This window comes from Symsagittifera roscoffensis, chromosome 3 (assembly GCF_963678635.1).
Source record: "Symsagittifera roscoffensis chromosome 3, txSymRosc1.1, whole genome shotgun sequence".
Taxonomy (NCBI): domain Eukaryota; kingdom Metazoa; phylum Xenacoelomorpha; order Acoela; family Convolutidae; genus Symsagittifera; species Symsagittifera roscoffensis.
The window spans coordinates 25,696,743-25,716,667 of NC_087064.1; the positions used below are offsets into that span (position 1 = coordinate 25,696,743).

Below are 19,925 nucleotides of genomic sequence, written 5' to 3' on the forward strand. Positions count from 1 at the left end.
ATTGTTTGTTAAAAGAGCTGGTAATATCACGAGGTGAGTGTATGGGTTTAGAACCAAAAGTAATGGGGTGTCTTCCTGCCACGGGCTTAGATCCATTTAAGGAGCGTACCACTTTCCAGAACTTTCTGGCACCAGTGCGGTAGTCGCAAGTCCGGAGGAATTCTCGCCATTTATTTTCTTTGTCCTTTGCTGTCTGTTTCATGAGTCTACAGTTCAGTTGGGATATGACTTCTGGGGGGAGATTTTGTTGTCGGCTTAAATCTCTTTCGGCGGCAAGGGCAGTGGACTCGGGGGAAAGAGAGGGAGTGAAGTGGCGAATACGGCCAGCGGGGATGTGGTGGCGTGCTGCCCTGAGCACCAGGTCCCTCAAGAATTTCTCTCCGGCGGCAACTCCGGAAGGTGGAACCGCTGAAAAGAAACCCTCCTCAATTTCCTCTGTGAATTTGATCCAATCTGCTTTTAAAAAATTTATAAAAGTCCTTTTAGGTGAAAAATTTATAAAATCATCCAAGGGTAGTTCTAGAAGAATGGGTAGGTGATCTGATCCTAGAGATTTAATTGGGGTCCATGATGTGGAGAGTAAGAGCGATTGGGATGCGAGGGAAATATCTGGTGACGAGAGTTGGTTTTCTGAGTTAAAAGGGACTCTGGTTTGTGTGTCATCATTTAATGGTGCAAAGGTGGATTCGGTTATTTCATTGCTAAGTACAGAGCCGCGTTGATCTTCCTCGATGTTGGAGTTCCATAGTTGTGAATGTGCGTTGGCATCCCCGAGTACTAAGGCGTCCCCAGGTTCAAGTAGTTCGGCAAGGGACGCAGAGTAACCAGCGGGACAGCTCGAGCGCGGGGGGATGTAGAAATTATAAATACGAAGCTTGGATGAACTGGCTACCACTGATATGCCCATAGCCTCTAGTGTTCCATCGTTGTTAATATTTATTTCTTCGTATTGTATCGACTCATGTATGGCTATGAGAAGACCGCCCCCTTCTTTTTCTCGATCTTTTCTAATTAAAGTGTAGTGTGAGCCAAGTGAGGGGTTTCGAGATTTCTTTCTTAATTTAGTTTCTTGGAAGACAGCAATATGAATTTGATTTTGAGATAAGAAAGCAGCAATTTCGGGTGCTTTTCCGGAGATACCGTTGCAATTAAATTGAAGGATTTTTAAAAGGCCTTTGGCGGGGTGTGGTGAACTATTTACATTATTAACAGCAGTATGATTAAAATGGTTGTTTGAACTTGAGTTGTTTACACTATTTACACGATTACGATTTGCGCGATTTTGGGAGGAGGAATTATTATTCGAGGAGGTGGGAAGGGTGGGAGGGGGAGGGGGGTTAGGGAGGTGGGGTTGGGGGCGGTTAGGGAAGTTGAACAAGTTTGGGAGTTGGGGGTGGTCAAGTTAGAGGACCTGGTGCCTGGGGGAGGTAAAATGTAGGTAGAGGTACAGGTAGGGCAATAGTAGTCAGGGTGGTGTTGGTTAAGGTGGGTAAGACCACTACATTTAAGGTGAATGTAACCACAGATGTGGCACCAGACACTGGGCTGGGTGCGTTTGATGCGGAAAGAGCAAGGGGAGCAAAAGTAAGGTCCTGGACCAGGGTTTGGATTAATGCCGGAGCGGAGTAGTAGTATAAGGATGAGCAGACGGAGCAGCCTGGCCGGCTTCAGACGCTCCGTAACCGAAAACCCGGAGACTTCTGAGCTTCTCCCGACCCAATGGGAGGGGGGGCTTGACGCCATTTGCATCTTGGTGGGGCCCAAGATGTCGGATCCACCACTGGAAGGCGGCGTCGTCTGGATCCACAAAACACTTGATCACGCAAGAGTAGTAAGGAAAACAATGGTGATAATAAGCCCGAAAAAACTTTTTGCTCCTTGCGTAATTTGGAACGCAACCCTGGAGATTTTGCGTCTCAAGTTCTCGCATCTGCGCCATGTTAGTTTCCAAAAGTTAAACAGAGTAGCCACCAATAAATTACCAAATTAGCACTTTTAAAAGCGATTTGGGCTTGGAAAAGAAATTGGACTCGTAATTTAACACTGCTAGCTGGCTTCTGTAACAAATGGATCAATAGATTATTTTTTATACTGCTTAGATTTCTGAAAATAACATTCCATTTTTTCTCGTTTTTTCTGCACCATTTGAACTTTTTTATTCGAGTTATACACCTTCTTTTCAGCAATTGAATTAAAAATGAACTTAATAAGAAATTAAAAGTCAGAACGCGAAAAATCAAACCTGAGCGTGAACAACATTTAAGACTTCCTGAAAAAAATAACTTGACAGAAAAGAGTTATAAATCACTTGGTAAATCACATACGAAATTCGAACTTTTTTTTACTAAATTCAGCCAATACTATCTGTCTTTTTAACTACACTAACATAAAAATTTCGTTTGATAAAATATCTAAGCGGAAGTGCAGCTGCCTCTTTACCGCAGCCATCAATTCCTACTCTAGTCGAAACTACAATGGAATCTTCAGGAATATTTCCTTCTTCGGTTTTGGCCATAAACAATTTCGGAACAACAGAAATTTCACTCCCAGTTTCGGTGCTTCTACTGAACGTCAGAGGTTGACAGTTGAATTCATCTTTCGTTATATTAAGCGCTTGGCACAGTTTGGCAGGTCCATTTGAAACGTCTTTAATAGATTTGAGACTTTGAGCAAGACTTGCATCGACTTTTTTGTTTCGGTTTTTCAACATTATCGAGTGACCTTCTATTGGCTCAACAGCTCGAATCAAAACTGCGCCAGCCTCGTCTTTACTGGATACGTTAACACAATTCTGTCGTCCGTATATGTAGTACACGTAACAGGTTCCTGCAGGCATAAACATGGCCTGATTGCGCTCAGTTCTGCCTCTAAATGAGTGGCTAGCAACATCTGTCAGTCCAGGGTACGCTTCAGTTTCCACTATTCTTCCCGTGAGAATTTCTCCATTCTCCGTTATGCGCACCACTATTTTTCCTGGAACAAAGAAAACTATACGCTTCTTGCCCTGTTTTTCTTTGAGCTAATAAAAAAAATTAGCTCAGCAATTCGAATAGCTCAGAAGAAAAATTCATACTACCCAGAAGATATTTGGCTAATTCTATTGCACATTTGTCGAAGTCTTCGAAAGTTAAACATGTCTCGGCTAAAAGTTGCACTCTAGTTTGCAAAATTGAATCGGAGCACCCGTTTCGGACATCAGAAATGACTCCATAGTGTGACTTCTTTTCGACTACTTCATTTTGCACTTTTGCGCCGACAGGCCGCTTCACCATGGCTAATTGGAGCTTGCAGATTTCATTTCTGGATCTAGAAAAGCAAAAACAGGGCTCAAAAACAGTCAGGTCAATTCAGAAATGATATTTTTCACTTAACACTTTCACCTAATCAAATTTTGTCAATCTAGTAGAAAAAGGGACAAAGGCGAATTTAAGTTTCAGGAACAAACTAATTGTAGTGTGTGCACAAATTCAACAGCTAGATCTGATTTTCATTAAAAACAAAGAGGCGTAGCGAAACTTCGCACCATTTGCGATACACCAAAAATTCAAAATACTAATTCAAAAGCCAGTTAAACCAAAAAAAAAAACATTTTGAATTTCGATGTTTAAGGTCTCTTCCGCTACGCACGCACATGCAAAAGAAGCATTTTGAGCGAGATTTCCAAACGAAGCAAAATCAAGCGGTCAATCCAATAAAATAAACCGAATAACTTAGCCAAAAGTATGATTTTTGTTTCGAAAGTGTATTTTAGATATTTCCCAGCGGGATATGAAAATAACTGATTGAACCAATTTTCTATAATTTGGTTTGTTTGTGGAAAAAAAACATACCTAAAGGATTCATGAAATTTAAAGAACTCTAATTTCATGCATTTTTTTCTACTTGGCATGTAGGAGAGAAAAAATACATGAAATTAGAGCTCTTTCAATTTCATGAATCCTTTAGGTATGTCTTTTTTTTCCACAAACTAACCCAATTACAGAAAATTGGTTCAATCAGTAATTTTCATATTCCGCTGGGAAATATCTAAAATACACTTTCGAAACGAAAATTAACTCATTTTTTGAGTGATTTACAGCTTCGTTATTGGGGAGCGTAATTTGACTACCTTATAAAATATGAATTTGAATTGAACCTAAGAAAATAAAGACGTAAAGAGCAAAAAAATTGATCGTTATCAAATTTTATGGCGTTTTCCAAAAAAAAGGAAAACTGCACAAACTCAATAACTGTCTTTACTCAGCTCATTGACACTCAAAAACTTTCTAGCAACAAATATTAAGCAAAAATTAAGTTGGTAAAACCAAACTTCTACCATCGTAGAAACAAATTTAGAGTAAAGCAGGTATTTACACAGAAGCGAAGCTGCGCTTCGCAAACACAAGCTAGGAAAAGGCAAAAAATAGTTCTAAACAGAAAAAAAAACAAAGTGAAATAAGGAAAGAGGAAAAAATTAAAAATACACCGTGAGAAAAAACTTGAGATTAGGAGCATCACGTTCTCATCTCTGCTTCACGACCACTTGTAATGTTACTAACACTAGCCACCAATAAAGCAGCAAAAATTCGAGCAAAAAGCAGGTATTTACCCAGAGGCGAAGCTGCGCTTAGCAAACACAAGCTACGAAAAGACAAAAAATAGTTCTAAACAAGAAAAACAGTGAAACAAGGAAAGAGGAAAAAATTTTAAAAATACACCGTGAGAAAAAAAATGAGATTGGGAGTATTACGTTCTCAAATCTGCTTCACGACCGTTTGTAATGTTACAAACACTATCCACCAATAAAGCAGCAAAAATTCAAGCAAAAAAGCAAGTATTTACACAGAGGCGAAGCTGCGCTTCGCAAACACAAGCTAGGAAAAGGCAAAAATAGTTCTAAACAAGAAAATAAAGTAAAACAAAGAAAGAGGCAAAGATAAAAATACACCGTGAGAAAAAACTTGAGATTAGGAGCATCACGTTCTCATGTCTGCTTAACGGCCACTAGTAATGTTACTAACACTAGCAACCAATAAAGCAGCAAAAATTCGAGCAAAAAAGCAGGTATTTACCCAGAGGCGAAGCTGCGCTTAGCAAACACAAGCTACGAAAAGACAAAAAATAGTTCTAAACAAGAAAAACAGTGAAACAAGGAAAGAGGAAAAAATTTGAAAAATACACCGTGAGAAAAAACTTGAGATTAGGAGCATCACGTTCTCATGTCTGCTTAACGGCCACTAGTAATGTTACTAAAACTAGCAACCAATAAAGCAGCAAAAATTCGAGCAAAAAACCAGGTATTTACACAAGGCGAAGCTGCGCTTAGCAAACACAAGCTACGAAAAGACAAAAAATAGTTCTAAACAAGAAAAACAAAGTAAAACAAGTGAGGAAAAAATTTTTAAAATACACCGTGAGAAAAAACTTGAGATTAGGAGCATCACGTTCTCATGTCTGCTTCACGACCACTTTTAATGTTACTAACACTAGCCACCAATAAAGCAGCAAAAATTTGAGCAAAAAAGCAGGTATTTACCCAGAGGCGAAGCTGCGCTTAGCAAACACAAGCTACGAAAAGACAAAAAATTGTTCTAAACAAGAAAAACAGTGAAACAAGGAAAGAGGAAAAATTTTAAAAAATACACCGTGAGAAAAAAAAATGGGATTGGGAGTATCACGTTCTCAAATCTGCTTCACGACCGTTTGTAATGTTACAAACACTATCCACCAATAAAGCAGCAAAAATTCAAGCAAAAAAGCAAGTATTTACACAGAGGCGAAGCTGCGCTTCGCAAACACAAGCTAGGAAAAGGCATAAAATAGTTCTAAACAAGAAAAATAAAGTAAAACAAAGAAAGAGGCAAAAATTAAAAATACACCGTGAGAAAAAACTTGAGATTAGGAGCATCACGTTCTCATGTCTGCTTAACGGCCACTAGTAATGTTACTAAAACTAGCAACCAATAAAGCAGCAAAAATTCGAGCAAAAAACCAGGTATTTACACAAGGCGAAGCTGCGCTTAGCAAACACAAGCTACGAAAAGACAAAAAATAGTTCTAAACAAGAAAAACAAAGTAAAACAAGGGAGGAAAAAATTTTTAAAATACACCGTGAGAAAAAACTTGAGATTAGGAGCATCACGTTCTCATGTCTGCTTCACGACCACTTGTAATGTTACTAACACTAGCCACCAATAAAGCAGCAAAAATTTGAGCAAAAAAGCAGGTATTTACCCAGAGGCGAAGCTGCGCTTAGCAAACACAAGCTACGAAAAGACAAAAAATTGTTCTAAACAAGAAAAACAGTGAAACAAGGAAAGAGGAAAAATTTTAAAAAATACACCGTGAGAAAAAAAATGGGATTGGGAGTATCACGTTCTCAAATCTGCTTCACGACCGTTTGTAATGTTACAAACACTATCCACCAATAAAGCAGCAAAAATTCAAGCAAAAAAGCAAGTATTAACACAGAGGCGAAGCTGCGCTTCGCAAACACAAGCTAGGAAAAGGCATAAAATAGTTCTAAACAAGAAAAATAAAGTAAAACAAAGAAAGAGGCAAAAATTAAAAATACACCGTGAGAAAAAACTTGAGATTAGGAGCATCACGTTCTCATGTCTGCTTAACGGCCACTAGTAATGTTACTAACACTAGCAACCAATAAAGCAGCAAAAATTCGAGCAAAAAAGCAGGTATTTACACAAGGCGAAGCTGCGCTTAGCAAACACAAGCTACGAAAAGACAAAAAATAGTTCTAAACAAGAAAAACAAAGTAAAACAAGGAAAGAGGAAAAAATTTTAAAAATACACCGTGAGAAAAAACTTGAGATTAGGAGCATCACGTTTTCATGTCTGCTTCACGACCACTTGTAATGTTACAAACACTAGCCACCAATAAAGCAGCAAAAATTCGAGCAAAAAAGCAGGTATTTACCCAGAGGCGAAGCTGCGCTTAGCAAACACAAGCTACGAAAAGACAAAAAATAGTTCTAAACAAGAAAAACAAAGTGAAACAAGGAAAGAGGAAAAAATTTAAAAAATACACCGTCAGAAAAAAAATGAGATTGGGAGTATCACGTTCTCAAATCTGCTTCACGACCGTTTGTAATGTTACAAACATTATCCACCAATAAAGCAGCAAAAATTCAAGCAAAAAAGCAAATATTAAGACAGAGGCGAAGCTGCGCTTCGCAAACACAAGCTAGGAAAAGGCAAAAAATAGTTCTAAACAAGAAAAATAAAGTAAAACAAAGAAAGGAAAAAATTAAAAATACACCGTGAGAAAAAACTTGAGATTAGGAGCATCACGTTCTCATGTCTGCTTCACGACCACTTGTAATGTTACTAACACTAGCCACCAATAAAGCAGCAAAAATTCGAGCAAAAAAGCAGGTATTTACCCAGAGGCGAAGCTGCGCTTAGCAAACACAAGCTACGAAAAGACAATAATAGTTCTAAGCAAAAACAAAGTGAAACAAGGAAAGAGGAAAAAATTTAAAAAATACACCGTGAGAAAAAAAATGAGATTGGGAGTATCACGTTCTCAAATCTGCTTCACGACCGTTTGTAATGTTACAAACACTATCCACCAATAAAGCAGCAAAAATTCAAGCAAAAAAGCAAGTATTTAGACAGAGGCGAAGCTGCGCTTCGCAAACACAAGCTAGGAAAAGGCAAAAAATAGTTCTAAACAAGAAAAATAAAGTAAAACAAAGAAAGGAAAAAATTAAAAATACGCCGTGAGAAAAAACTTGAGATTAGGAGCATCACGTTCTCATGTCTGCTTCACGACCACTAGTAATGTTACTAACACTAGCAACCAGTAAAGCAGCAAAAATTCGAGCAAAAAAAGCAGGTATTTACACAAGGCGAAGCTGCGCTTAGCAAACACAAGCTACGAAAAGACAAAAAATAGTTCTAAACAAGAAAAACAAAGTAAAACAAGGAAAGAGGAAAAAATTTAAAAAATACACCGTGAGAAAAAAAAATGAGATTAGGAGTATCACGTCCCATATCTGCTTCACGACCGCTTGTAATGTTACAAGCACTAGCCAATAAAGCAGCAAAAATTCAAGCAAAAAAGCAGGTATTTACCCAGAGGCGAAGCTGCGCTTAGCAAACACAAGCTACGAAAAGACAAAAAATAGTTCTAAGCAAGAAAAACAGTGAAACAAGGAAAGAGGAAAAAATTTAAAAAATACACCGTGAGAAAAAAAATGAGATTGGGAGTATTACGTTCTCAAATCTGCTTCACGACCGTTTGTAATGTTACAAACACTATCCACCAATAAAGCAGCAAAAATTCGAGCAAAAAAGCAGGTATTTACCCAGAGGCGAAGCTGCGCTTAGCAAACACAAGCTACGAAAAGACAAAAAATAGTTCTAAACAAGAAAAACAGTGAAACAAGGAAAGAGGAAAAAATTTAAAAAATACACCGTGAGAAAAAAAATGAGATTGGGAGTATTACGTTCTCAAATCTGCTTCACGACCGTTTGTAATGTTACAAACACTATCCACCAATAAAGCAGCAAAAATTCAAGCAAAAAAGCAAGTATTTACACAGAGGCGAAGGTGCGCTTCGCAAACACAAGCTAGGAAAAGACAAAAAATAGTTCTAAACAAGAAAAACAGTGAAACAAGGAAAGAGGAAAAAATTTAAAAAATACACCGTGAGAAAAAAAATGAGATTGGGAGTATTACGTTCTCAAATCTGCTTCACGACCACTTGTAATGTTACTAACACTAGCCACCAAAAAAGCAGCAAAAATTCGAGCAAAAAAGCAGGTATTTACCCAGAGGCGAAGCTGCGCTTAGCAAACACAAGCTACGAAAAGACAAAAAATAGTTCTAAACAAGAAAAACAGTGAAACAAGGAAAGAGGAAAAAATTTAAAAAATACACCGTGAGAAAAAAAATGAGATTGGGAGTATTACGTTCTCAAATCTGCTTCACGACCGTTTGTAATGTTACAAACACTATCCACCAATAAAGCAGCAAAAATTCAAGCAAAAAAGCAAGTATTTACACAGAGGCGAAGCTGCGCTTCGCAAACACAAGCTAGGAAAAGGCAAAAATAGTTCTAAACAAGAAAAATAAAGTAAAACAAAGAAAGAGGCAAAAATGAAAAATACACCGTGAGAAAAAACTTGAGATTAGGAGCATCACGTTCTCATGTCTGCTTAACGGCCACTAGTAATGTTACTAACACTAGCAACCAATAAAGCAGCAAAAATTCGAGCAAAAAAGCAGGTATTTACCCAGAGGCGAAGCTGCGCTTAGCAAACACAAGCTACGAAAAGACAAAAAATAGTTCTAAACAAGAAAAACAGTGAAACAAGGAAAGAGGAAAAAATTTGAAAAATACACCGTGAGAAAAAACTTGAGATTAGGAGCATCACGTTCTCATGTCTGCTTAACGGCCACTAGTAATGTTACTAAAACTAGCAACCAATAAAGCAGCAAAAATTCGAGCAAAAAACCAGGTATTTACACAAGGCGAAGCTGCGCTTAGCAAACACAAGCTACGAAAAGACAAAAAATAGTTCTAAACAAGAAAAACAAAGTAAAACAAGGGAGGAAAAAATTTTTAAAATACACCGTGAGAAAAAAAATGAGATTGGGAGTATTACGTTCTCAAATCTGCTTCACGACCGTTTGTAATGTTACAAACACTATCCACCAATAAAGCAGCAAAAATTCAAGCAAAAAAGCAAGTATTTACACAGAGGCGAAGCTGCGCTTCGCAAACACAAGCTAGGAAAAGGCAAAAATAGTTCTAAACAAGAAAAATAAAGTAAAACAAAGAAAGAGGCAAAAATGAAAAATACACCGTGAGAAAAAACTTGAGATTAGGAGCATCACGTTCTCATGTCTGCTTAACGGCCACTAGTAATGTTACTAACACTAGCAACCAATAAAGCAGCAAAAATTCGAGCAAAAAAGCAGGTATTTACCCAGAGGCGACAACTATTTCAATGTTCAGGACTTGAATCTCAGACCTAAAACCTAGGAGTGTCAATCACGTCATGGTATCTGCGCCACGGCCACCTGGAAGTAAACTAGTGGCCCAGCTAATGCTAACTGAAACACAAATGCGTAATTTTCGAGAAAAAAATGAACTTTACGCAAAACCCTAGTAACTCGCTCTTTCAATTGGATTTTTTTATCTGAGATTTGGCTGGGTATTTTCGAGAAAAGTGAAAAAGATTACAAAAAAATGATCAGAAAATTAAAATTTTGACTTTTCTTAAAGCCATAAACTTTTCTCCATCAAGCATGGGATCAGCCTCTTATGCTGGGAAAATTTCTTTGCCCTTATTTTTAGATGATAATAATACAATATGATATGATTTTTGACATAATAGATTAATCTATATTTTTAGATTGACCCTTAATATCAGATTTAGCTAGTACTTTTCGAGAATAGTGATGAATTTTTTTTAACAAAAATTTCAAAAAATGGATTTTCCCGAAGTCGATTTTTCTACATCAAAAGTTTTAAAAAAATTACGCAGGAAAAATCTAAGCACCATGCTAGTTCGATTGAACTATCAACCTCATAATCAGCAGGTTAGTTTTCGAAAAAAAAACGGGCAAAATTTCAAAAAATTGGACATTTTCTACGGCCAATTTTATTTTCAAAACGCAATGCATAGTCTCTTACACAAGATAGATTCACATAACTGGTTTTTCCTTTCGGTTAAACCCTTAATCTCCAATTTGGCAGGGTAGTTTTTAAGAAAAATTTTAAAAATTAACAAGGTCAAAAAATGGGCTTGTTTGAGTCCATAACTTTTTTCTACCGAATTTAGGGAATAACCGTTTGAGAAGGGGAAATCCCCGTGATTTGCTCTTTTGATTGAAATCTTCATCTCATATTTGTGCATTTAATATTTGAGAAAATGAAAAAATTTCCAAAAAAATCATTGGAAGTTTAAATAGGTCAAAAACCCCCCTACTGAAACTTTCGAAGGACGTAGAACGTTGGATAAAATGAAATAAATGAAGAGACTAGCAAATCATGCAGGCATATAGAAGAGCAGCCAGTTTGTCCATTGGTACCATTTTTTGAAAACAGTACAGTAGTTATTTTAAGAAAAAAATTAAATTTCTGATTCTTAAGAATATTAAAAAAAGTTCTTCAAATCGAGAAAAACTTGTTCGAGTTTTTTTTTCGATTTTGAGACTACAAAAAACGACAATAGCTGAGAGACTAACTTCATCAATCTAATTCTACCGTTGTTATTTAAGTTGCAACGTTTATTTTATTTAATGTTGTTCTTTCTCGTTCGTGAAACAAAATACCTTGTCTCAGGACAATATATTTCTTTTGAGAATATTTTGTTTTGGCCTCTGCTTTAGTAGGCTTTGTTAGATTCTAGAAAGTTGATTTAAGGTTGCTTCGTCGCTGACAATTTTCTCTCTGGATTTATTTTCCGCAAAACGGCTTTCATAAAGAGTAGATAGAACAATTTAAAAAACATCATTTTCTAGACGCAGAGTTTTTTTGAAATCTGAATAACAACTGCAAGGACTTTAATGTGCTACTACATTCAGTCATATAGGTGCTTGCTATACAGTTCATAAAATCCGGCAAAGGAAAAACCCAACCTATTCCAGCACTTTTCAATCCTTCGATGCGTGGTTGGAGCAACTTATAATTATCTCAATGAAAAAATACCTTTTGATATCTTTACTTGCTGAAAATAAATTTGATCTGAGGCTAGTGTTTGATTAGAAGCTGCTCATCAGACAGCAATATAAAGTCTTAAGGCTTGAATTCTGACCATTTTGTTAGAAAGTTTCCCTTAAATAAACGTTTCACGTCAGCAAGAAAATACAAAGGATTAGAATACTATTCATCTCTCGACCCGACATGACTTCCATTTAGGGTACCTGATTTTGCAAGCAAAAACACAGCATCCTGATCCAGAGTAGTCGGAACGTGACAATTTAGACAAAACACCACCGAAATGCGTTATTTTATTTTAAAATTAAGATTAGAACAAATCTAAGCTTCAGTCTCGAAAGTCAATTAGATCCAATAGATGTCAGTTTATAATACAACAATACATATGTCAGCTGGTTATCATAAATTCTTCTTTTCCTCTCAGTTGTTTCTGTGCATGGTTATTAGTCCAATTTGGGCGCGTAGTTGACCATCTTAGAGAAATCCCTGTTAGATGGGTTGAAGAATTTGAACTGTGAGTTGTAGTCAAACCTGAAAAAAATGGGAAGCTCACGAGAAAAATTTAACGTCAGTCAATCGAGGTCCCCTATGATTCGGTCGCAGTATGAGAGATTAGAAAAATAAAACTATTTATGAATGCGTTAACCTTAGCCAACACAGATGGAAACAATGAACTCAAAGAGACTGAAAAAAAAAACATTTGAAAAAAATCAACTTTCGAGTTTTCAAGAAAAAAAAACATGGCCGTGCAGCTCTTTCACTTTCAAGAACAATTTATAATTGACACCTTTTTAATAAAATGTTCCAAATTTGAGAAAAACTAGATCAATAGATAAAAATTTTACTCCGCTGGGAAATCTCCACTTCCAAAATTAAAGATGAGAGTATTCACTACAATCTTAACTCTTAATCAAGGACAAAATGGCAGTTTTCTTTGAAGTTGAACAGCTGGTTGTTGTTCCGAGAACAAAAAAGGCGAGTAACTTTGTCTCATAGTTTTTTTAAAGTCAAGCATCAAAAAATTAAAGTCAAGTATCAAAGTCAGGTATCAAAAATTTATGGGACTGGGTTCAGTGATATGTCATACTTAAGCCCTTTCAGTCGTGTTTCAAACGAAATTTAAAAATTTTGAAAATTTCACAGTGATGAGAGAAACTATGAAAAGTTTTTGAACTTTGGTCTAAGTTCGAGAAAATAAGGTGAGCGATCAGGTCTGTTTTGTTAACCATACGGAAGCATTTACCGCAAATGATCATCGAAATGGGAAGAGTGATATATCAAATTAAGGCCCTTTCAGCCCGGATTAAAACAATTTTTTAAAATCTTCAGTTATTCCAGTGTCCAGACAAAACCTGTTTTAGCTTTTGAGTTTAGTCTTATTTCGAGCGAGTAAAGCAAGCGAGCATCTTTCTTATAAGAGGATCAGCCATGAATCTTTGGTTTAACTCCAGTAAAAGACTTTTCAAAGGTTTTGCAAAAAAAATGAAAAAAAAAACATTTTTTTTTGTCATTTATCGACTTAAACCGTTGCTGTATTTCCTTTTTTACTACGACTGTCGAATATGCCTAATTGATATCTTTATGAATCATTAAAACCAATTTTAAATTAAATACAGAGGCGAAGCGGAGTTTCGCACCACGCGATACAGGAATAACATAAAATAAAAACATAAAAAGCTGAAAACGAAAGTTTTAGAAAAAAACTAGGTCATATTAACGTTCATGTCTCGATAGAAGTTATTCAAGGCAAACATGCCAGACACTTGAATTTTGAATCATCAACAACGGAACAAAACTTACGAAAAGAAACAAAGCCGACAATCTTTGAGCAGACACCGAAAAATATTTAAAAAACTTTCCACTTCAACCAACAATGGACAACAATTGCACTTGCAATTAAAATGAAAATTGTTTACAACACAAAAAAAATCAGTGATGTGGCAATTAAGCCAAAAATCTTTGAGCTGACACCACTTGAACCGAAAAAAGATTTTATGAAAACTTTTTCAAAAATCTTTCAAGTTCCGCTTGAATCTAGAATGAATAGCACTTGCACTGGCAACTAAAATAAAATTTGCTTTCAGCAAAAAAAAATCAGTGAAATAGCGACAAAGCCGACCATTTTTGAGCAGACACCAACTGAACCGAAAAAAAAATTTTCATATTTTCAAAAATCTTTCAAGTCCACTCTTGGAATTAGAATGAATAACATTTGCACTTGCACCTACAAGGAAAATTGTCTACAGCACAAGCAAAATACGTTGTGGCAATTCAGTCGACAAAACCTGAGCAAACGAAAAACCAACAATTCATTTTGCTCGGAATATTTCTTTTCAATTTCCTTGATACTAAAAAAAACAAGATCCGGCCACGACTCGAACCCCAAACCTTAGGGTACAAAGGCAACTTCTTTACTTCCAGGCCAAGGGGGAAGCAACCTAAAACATGGTAAGAGGAGGTAAGAACAGAAGTGAAAAGAATATATTCAACTGATTTTGTTGAACTAGTTGTTAACCCGAAAAAAAGCGTAAAAAAGTCTATATTCCAGTTTGGTAACGCTTGCTTTTCGCAAACGTAAAAAATATAAAAAACTTTTTACGCATATAGATGATTGTGGTCGGAACTTTCTGAGCTACTTGCATAGCAACCGGTTATTCCCCTCATAGATAGTCTTCCCCTTGTAGATGAACGGTTTTAAATTTATTATTTTCAAGGTTCTTCCATGCAAAATCACTCACTTCAAGTCTTAACATTCGATATTTTATTAGGGCCATATATCCTTCATAACCAAAATAATATATTCAAGCTATTTTTGAATTCTTGCTGTTTCATATTGGCTTCAATATGATCATCAGAAAATAAACCGATGTAGCATCACTTGACACCGACAAGCCTTTCGCTACGACACCAATACCTTCAACGAAACAAATTACTCCAAATTGAAAATGGTGAGTAAAACTTTGTATTCCGATATTTCAGTTTTTTTCACGCAAAATCAAGTACCAAAAAATATCGGATTGGTTGAGTGCTATATCAATTTAAAGCCCTTTCAGTCGTGATTCAAACAAAATTTAAAAAAATTGAAAACATTTTGACAGTGATGAGAAAAACTTGCATAGTTTTTGATTTTTGGTCTGGTTTCGAGCGATAAAGGTGAGCGAGCAGGTTTGCTTTGTTAATCATACGGAAACATTTACCGCAATTAATCATCGTAATGGGTAGGGTGATATGTCATATTACTGCACTTTCAGCCCTGAATCAAACTTTTTAAAACTTTCAAAAGTTATCCCAGTGTCGAGAAAAACCGGCTTCAATTTTTCGTCTAATTTCGAGCGAGTAAAGCAAGCGCGCAGGCTTATTATAGAAGGATAAACCATGAAATTTAAGTTTAACTCCAGTAAAACTACTTTGAAGGTTTTGCAAAAAAAATAAAAAAAAACTTTTTAGGTATTCTTATGATTGTGGTAGGTACTTTCTGTGCTAATTGTACAGCAACCGGTTATTCCCCTCGTATACTAATGGTTTTTACATTTGTTTTTCTTGTGGCTTTTTCAAGCAAAACCACTCATTTCAAGAATATTTTAACATTCGGTATGCTATTAGGGCCATCTATCCTCCATAACCAAAATAATCTTTTCGAATCAGTTTTAAATGTTTGCTGTTCCATATTAGCTAAAATACGATCATCAGAAAATAAACCGATGCAGCATCAGTTGACACCACCAAGCCTTTCGCTATAACACCGATACCTTCGCAGGCATACCAGTAACATTATGGCTTGCTTGTGTACGGTGTGGTACTAGTTTTTGAGTTTTGAATCAAGTTCTAATGTATCAGCGGAAAACATTCCGAATGCTATTTTTCAAAAAAAAATTCGACACTATAACCAAAACTTTTTTATGATAATTAAATTTTGACTGTTCATGGACTATAAATGATCTATTGAAGTTTTGTCTGAGATCTTTAAATACTAGACACCCGAATGTTTATCTTCAGACAATACTTACATTTACCGAAATTTAATTGCTTCATTTGTTTAATTCTTTGGTAATAATGTATTTGTATGTCTGAAGAAATAAATTCTTTTCATGTGTCGAATCATTTCTCTACCAAGCAAGTTTTAGCGTTTCAAAGAAGAAGTAAAACAATATTTAGCTCACCTTTTAGCGGCTCTTTCGCGCTTCTTCTGGAAGTGGACGTCTGGGTTTCTGAGGCTGTGTCGGAGAAGGGCAGCAGCTGCAATACAACAAGCAGACCCTACCACTGCGGTCATCATCACCAAGGAGACATCTTTTTTTGCATGTCCCGCCCACACCCGCGGGTTGAAGATCCATTGCCTGTTGCCTCTTCGAAGGATACCGTCTTTTGAAACCATGCTTAATCTAGAAATATATCGATTGCGATCATTAGGCAATGATTTGCGAGTGTTGAACGTGTCCTCTCCTATTCATCTCGTTCTTTTATCCTAGATGTTTCCTAGACTGAGGTCACAACTCATAGGTACCAGATATTTCAGCCGGTATTCCAATTCAGACTTTCTGGTATTTTTGAATAGACCATTGCTCTGCTTACGGTGGAAAATTGTCTTTTTGGTCCTCAGGTTGAACGAAGCTAAGAGGAAAACAATTCAATTGAGGAATGTACAAAATTGTGAAATGTATTGTGAGCAGCAACTTAATCTATTCTTATATACACATGCAATGATTTCCGAATACGATGAGCCAAATTTTTATACATAGAAAGCTGAATTAATTCATGAAATTAGCTTGAGTCTCAATAAGAAACTATTTAACATGATAGAAATTATTTAACATGATAGAAAATGTTTGTGGCGTGATAGAAAAACGCTTGTTGCAGGATAGAAAAACGCTTGTGGCATATTGATATGGTTTGAGCCAACATCTTTGAATTGATATGATCAATAGATAACTGAAACATTGTCGTTTGCTGCCTCTTAAACATTAACTTCAAACTGCATTTCGATATTCTTTCGTATCTCATCCTTGGTCGGTTTGAACACCAGTATGAGAATGCCCAAAATGAAGTTCATTCCCATGCAGGCCAGACTGGTCCAGGCACCGTACGCTGCTGGACCGACATCTCTGGGTGCGTTCCGGGGCAGTCCTTGGTGATTTCTAGCGTGGTGTGTCAGTCTCCATTTCACAACCCACTCCATAACTGAGCATCCCACAGCATACATGACAACTAAACAAGCGCCAATAATTGATCAGTTGGGGCAAGATGACAACAGGCGGCAACTTTTAGAAACAGTCGCAAAATCTCTTTTTCAAAATTGAGACTAAAATGCTTCAAATAGTTCATTTCGAAACTGAGTCATCATGTTCCCAAAACCGTTATGCTTGAATATTATGGCTGTAACATCAAGACCATTTTGCAATATGGAATATTGGTGTATGGTTGCACTTCCAACACAAACCTGTTACCCCTTTTTATGATCCAAAAGAAAACTATTCGATTGATTTTTTTCAAGAAAATATGAAAGCTTTCGAGACAAGTTTTTGAAGATGAAAAATTTTTAACAGTCCACAAGCTGCGTGAGATTTTTGTATTTGATATACCAATGTATATGATCAGAATGTCAACTATTATTATTCCCAAACTTCAATTAATAAAACGGGCAGTGCTTTGCAAGCCAGATAGGTTCGTTAACTGTACCCTCGCTGTTTCGGGTGCTTCAAAATAAATTCTTTCTTCTTGTTCATTTCATTCACAGTCAAGAGTATAGTCTAACGAGATTGCTTTTCTGATTACTTCATTCTGCTAGATCTTAAATGATAAACTTTGTAAGCTGTTCTGTCGATAATTTTTCTTTTAAAATATACCAAGGCTACATTATCAAGTATAGCAAAAAGTGATCCAGCAATTAAATTTCAGGTATATTAAATCTCCCGGGTATTACTATGATAGAGTGGTCCGTTGAAAATAAACAGATCCCTTGATAATTAGAAACCTGGAATTCTCAAATCACTTAGCAATTACGAGTTCGCCATTCAGGAAGATGTTGCAGTATATTTTCGAACAAATTTTATGTTTCGTTATTTCGTAAAAATTCAAACAAAATCGTCGCCAAAATTGAGTTCTGATGCCAAATAAGTTAACCTCAACTGGTTGTTTGATAAATCGTAAAATAAGTTGAAGCGAGCATATTTATTGAAATAATAATAAATATACTATATCATACAATATAAATAAATTAGTAATTACAATTCTGACTCGACATATTTTGCGAGACTTTTGAAATGAAAAATTTATACACAAATTAGTTTATTATTACACGCGAAACGCATTCCGGACCTCTCTATCATAGTTGCTTTTTCGATGGACCACTCTATCATAGTAGTACCTCCGACTAATATATCACCGGTCCGCCAAAAACAAATTTCTTCGAAATATATTTTAAGATTTCTGGGTTTCGTATCTTCCATTACCATTACAAGCTATGCGCTCTGGGCAACTATTAATATCATTCAAATTTAACAATTACAATCGTCATACCAGGAATTTAATGTTTCCGTGAACAAACGGTGTATTAAGAAACTGATAAAAAAAGTGAATTTCGAAAAGTATGAGCTTACAAGTGATTGCCGCCAGAGTGACAGGCACTCCAGGATAGTAGTCGACCTTTGCAATACAGAGAGCAATCCCCAGTACGAACACGAACAAGATGATATTGAAGAACATTCCGAAGATGAAGAAGGAAGCGGCTGCTTTTGTTGGTGCATGCACAAGTTCTGCTTCCTCCTCCCAGCGCTCATCCCCTGAAGTCAGAGTTAAGCGAGATATTTAACCACAGAGGCGAAGCTGCGTTTCACAAACAATAGCGAGAACAAGACAAAAATCAGTTCTCTAAAGTGTAATAAGAAAAGTAGAATTAAGCCTCGAATTATAAAATTGGCAAGGTCTCGGATTCGATCTGCGACCTATAGACTATGAGCCTCGCGCACTAAACACTCCGCCACGGACGCTTAATTAATTACAAGCATTAGCCTCAAATAAAGCAGAGAACAGATGCTATGAAATTTCCAATGCTAGCGATCGTGATTATAGCAAAAGTGCCACCAAATAATGAACACTTTGCCACCAAACAATGAACTTTTATTTGCGCGTTAGGTTAGACAAAAAAAGGTTCGCACTAAAACAATAACGCTCGCAAGCTCGTTCGTGTAAATATCAGTGCAAACTAGCAGACAGGAAAAGCTTCAACAAATCACAATAAAACCTTCAAAATGTTGTCTCGAGTCATGTTCTCATTGCGGAAAACACGCGCAGAAACACAATCGACGATAATTAATTTAAAAAATTAACAAGCGTCAACTCAGCCGACGAAACTTAAACAATTTCCCGTAGAACCCAAAATATTATTGTTGTCATGAACTATAAATTTTATTTCTAAGAATTTTAGCATTTTGTATTATCCACAATGAAGCATAAAACCCCAAATTAGGTCACTAAGCCGATTAAATATAAGCCGAAATGATTTAAGCCGAACATATTTTTAAAGCTAAAAAAAACAACAGCAAAATATATGATGTCAAAGGCTAGTAAAAAAAATTGCAGGAGTAATTCAAAAAGCTAAAAGCAACTACATTGAAAACTGCGTACAAAAAATCAATTCTATATGTGGCAACTAATCCTACAAAAAATAGGTCGATATATTTTAGGAAAGAAATATTTCCAACTTAAGAAAGTATGAAGTTTATGATCAAATTCGAACCCACGACCTTGGGTAATCTTCACCCAGGCGTAACTTCTCCTCATGGCAAGTGCGGGACACAAATGAAAAACTATTCCTTATGTCAAAACAATCAACGCGTTTTGCCATTCCTTAAAAAAAGTCAGACTAACAATATCTCCGGCATTGGCTGCTTTCTTCTTCACCAGCACCTGTGTTGTGGAAATCCGTGCATGCTTTCCAGAGGCCATACCTAGGCGTTCCATTTTCGTTAGGGTACGTCACCCAGTTGGGAACGAAATGAAGCACTACCGTGCCGGCGAAAGCGAGGGCCGATAAAGCTGCAACCATGAAATAGAACACTTGGAGACGCTGCTGCATTCTGATAAATTATTTGAAAATAGCTTCAACAACTTTAATCTAAAATACGAAAACAGTAAAGTCAAGATACGGTGAGAAGTATTTCTCGATCGCAAGATTCGAGAAAATATAACCGAGCTTTGTGAATAACACCGAAGCGTCTGCTTCTCAAAACTTGTAAGTTGTGATTCAACATTTTACAA

The 19,925-nt window shown here is 36.4% G+C and overlaps 2 protein-coding genes across 2 annotated transcripts in view; both read right to left on the reverse strand.

Moving 5' to 3' along the window:
- Nucleotides 1-2,297: 2,297 nt before the first annotated feature.
- LOC134842165 (uncharacterized) overlaps nt 2,298-19,925 on the reverse strand; it is a 423,659-nt gene continuing 406,031 nt past the window's right edge. The window contains exons 2-3 of the mRNA XM_063858379.1: nt 3,077-3,304; nt 2,298-2,973 (exon numbers count right to left, since the gene is read on the reverse strand). Of these exons, the coding sequence (XP_063714449.1) occupies nt 2,351-2,973; nt 3,077-3,272 (819 nt within the window). The 5' untranslated portion in view covers nt 3,273-3,304 and the 3' untranslated portion in view covers nt 2,298-2,350. The remainder of the gene's footprint in view (nt 2,974-3,076; nt 3,305-19,925) is intronic.
- The window catches only part of LOC134842166 (uncharacterized), a 409,681-nt gene continuing 406,037 nt past the window's right edge, over nt 16,282-19,925 (reverse strand). The window contains exons 2-4 of the mRNA XM_063858380.1: nt 19,536-19,779; nt 18,266-18,448; nt 16,282-16,874 (exon numbers count right to left, since the gene is read on the reverse strand). Coding sequence (XP_063714450.1) covers nt 16,624-16,874; nt 18,266-18,448; nt 19,536-19,743 — 642 coding nt within the window. The 5' untranslated portion in view covers nt 19,744-19,779 and the 3' untranslated portion in view covers nt 16,282-16,623. The remainder of the gene's footprint in view (nt 16,875-18,265; nt 18,449-19,535; nt 19,780-19,925) is intronic.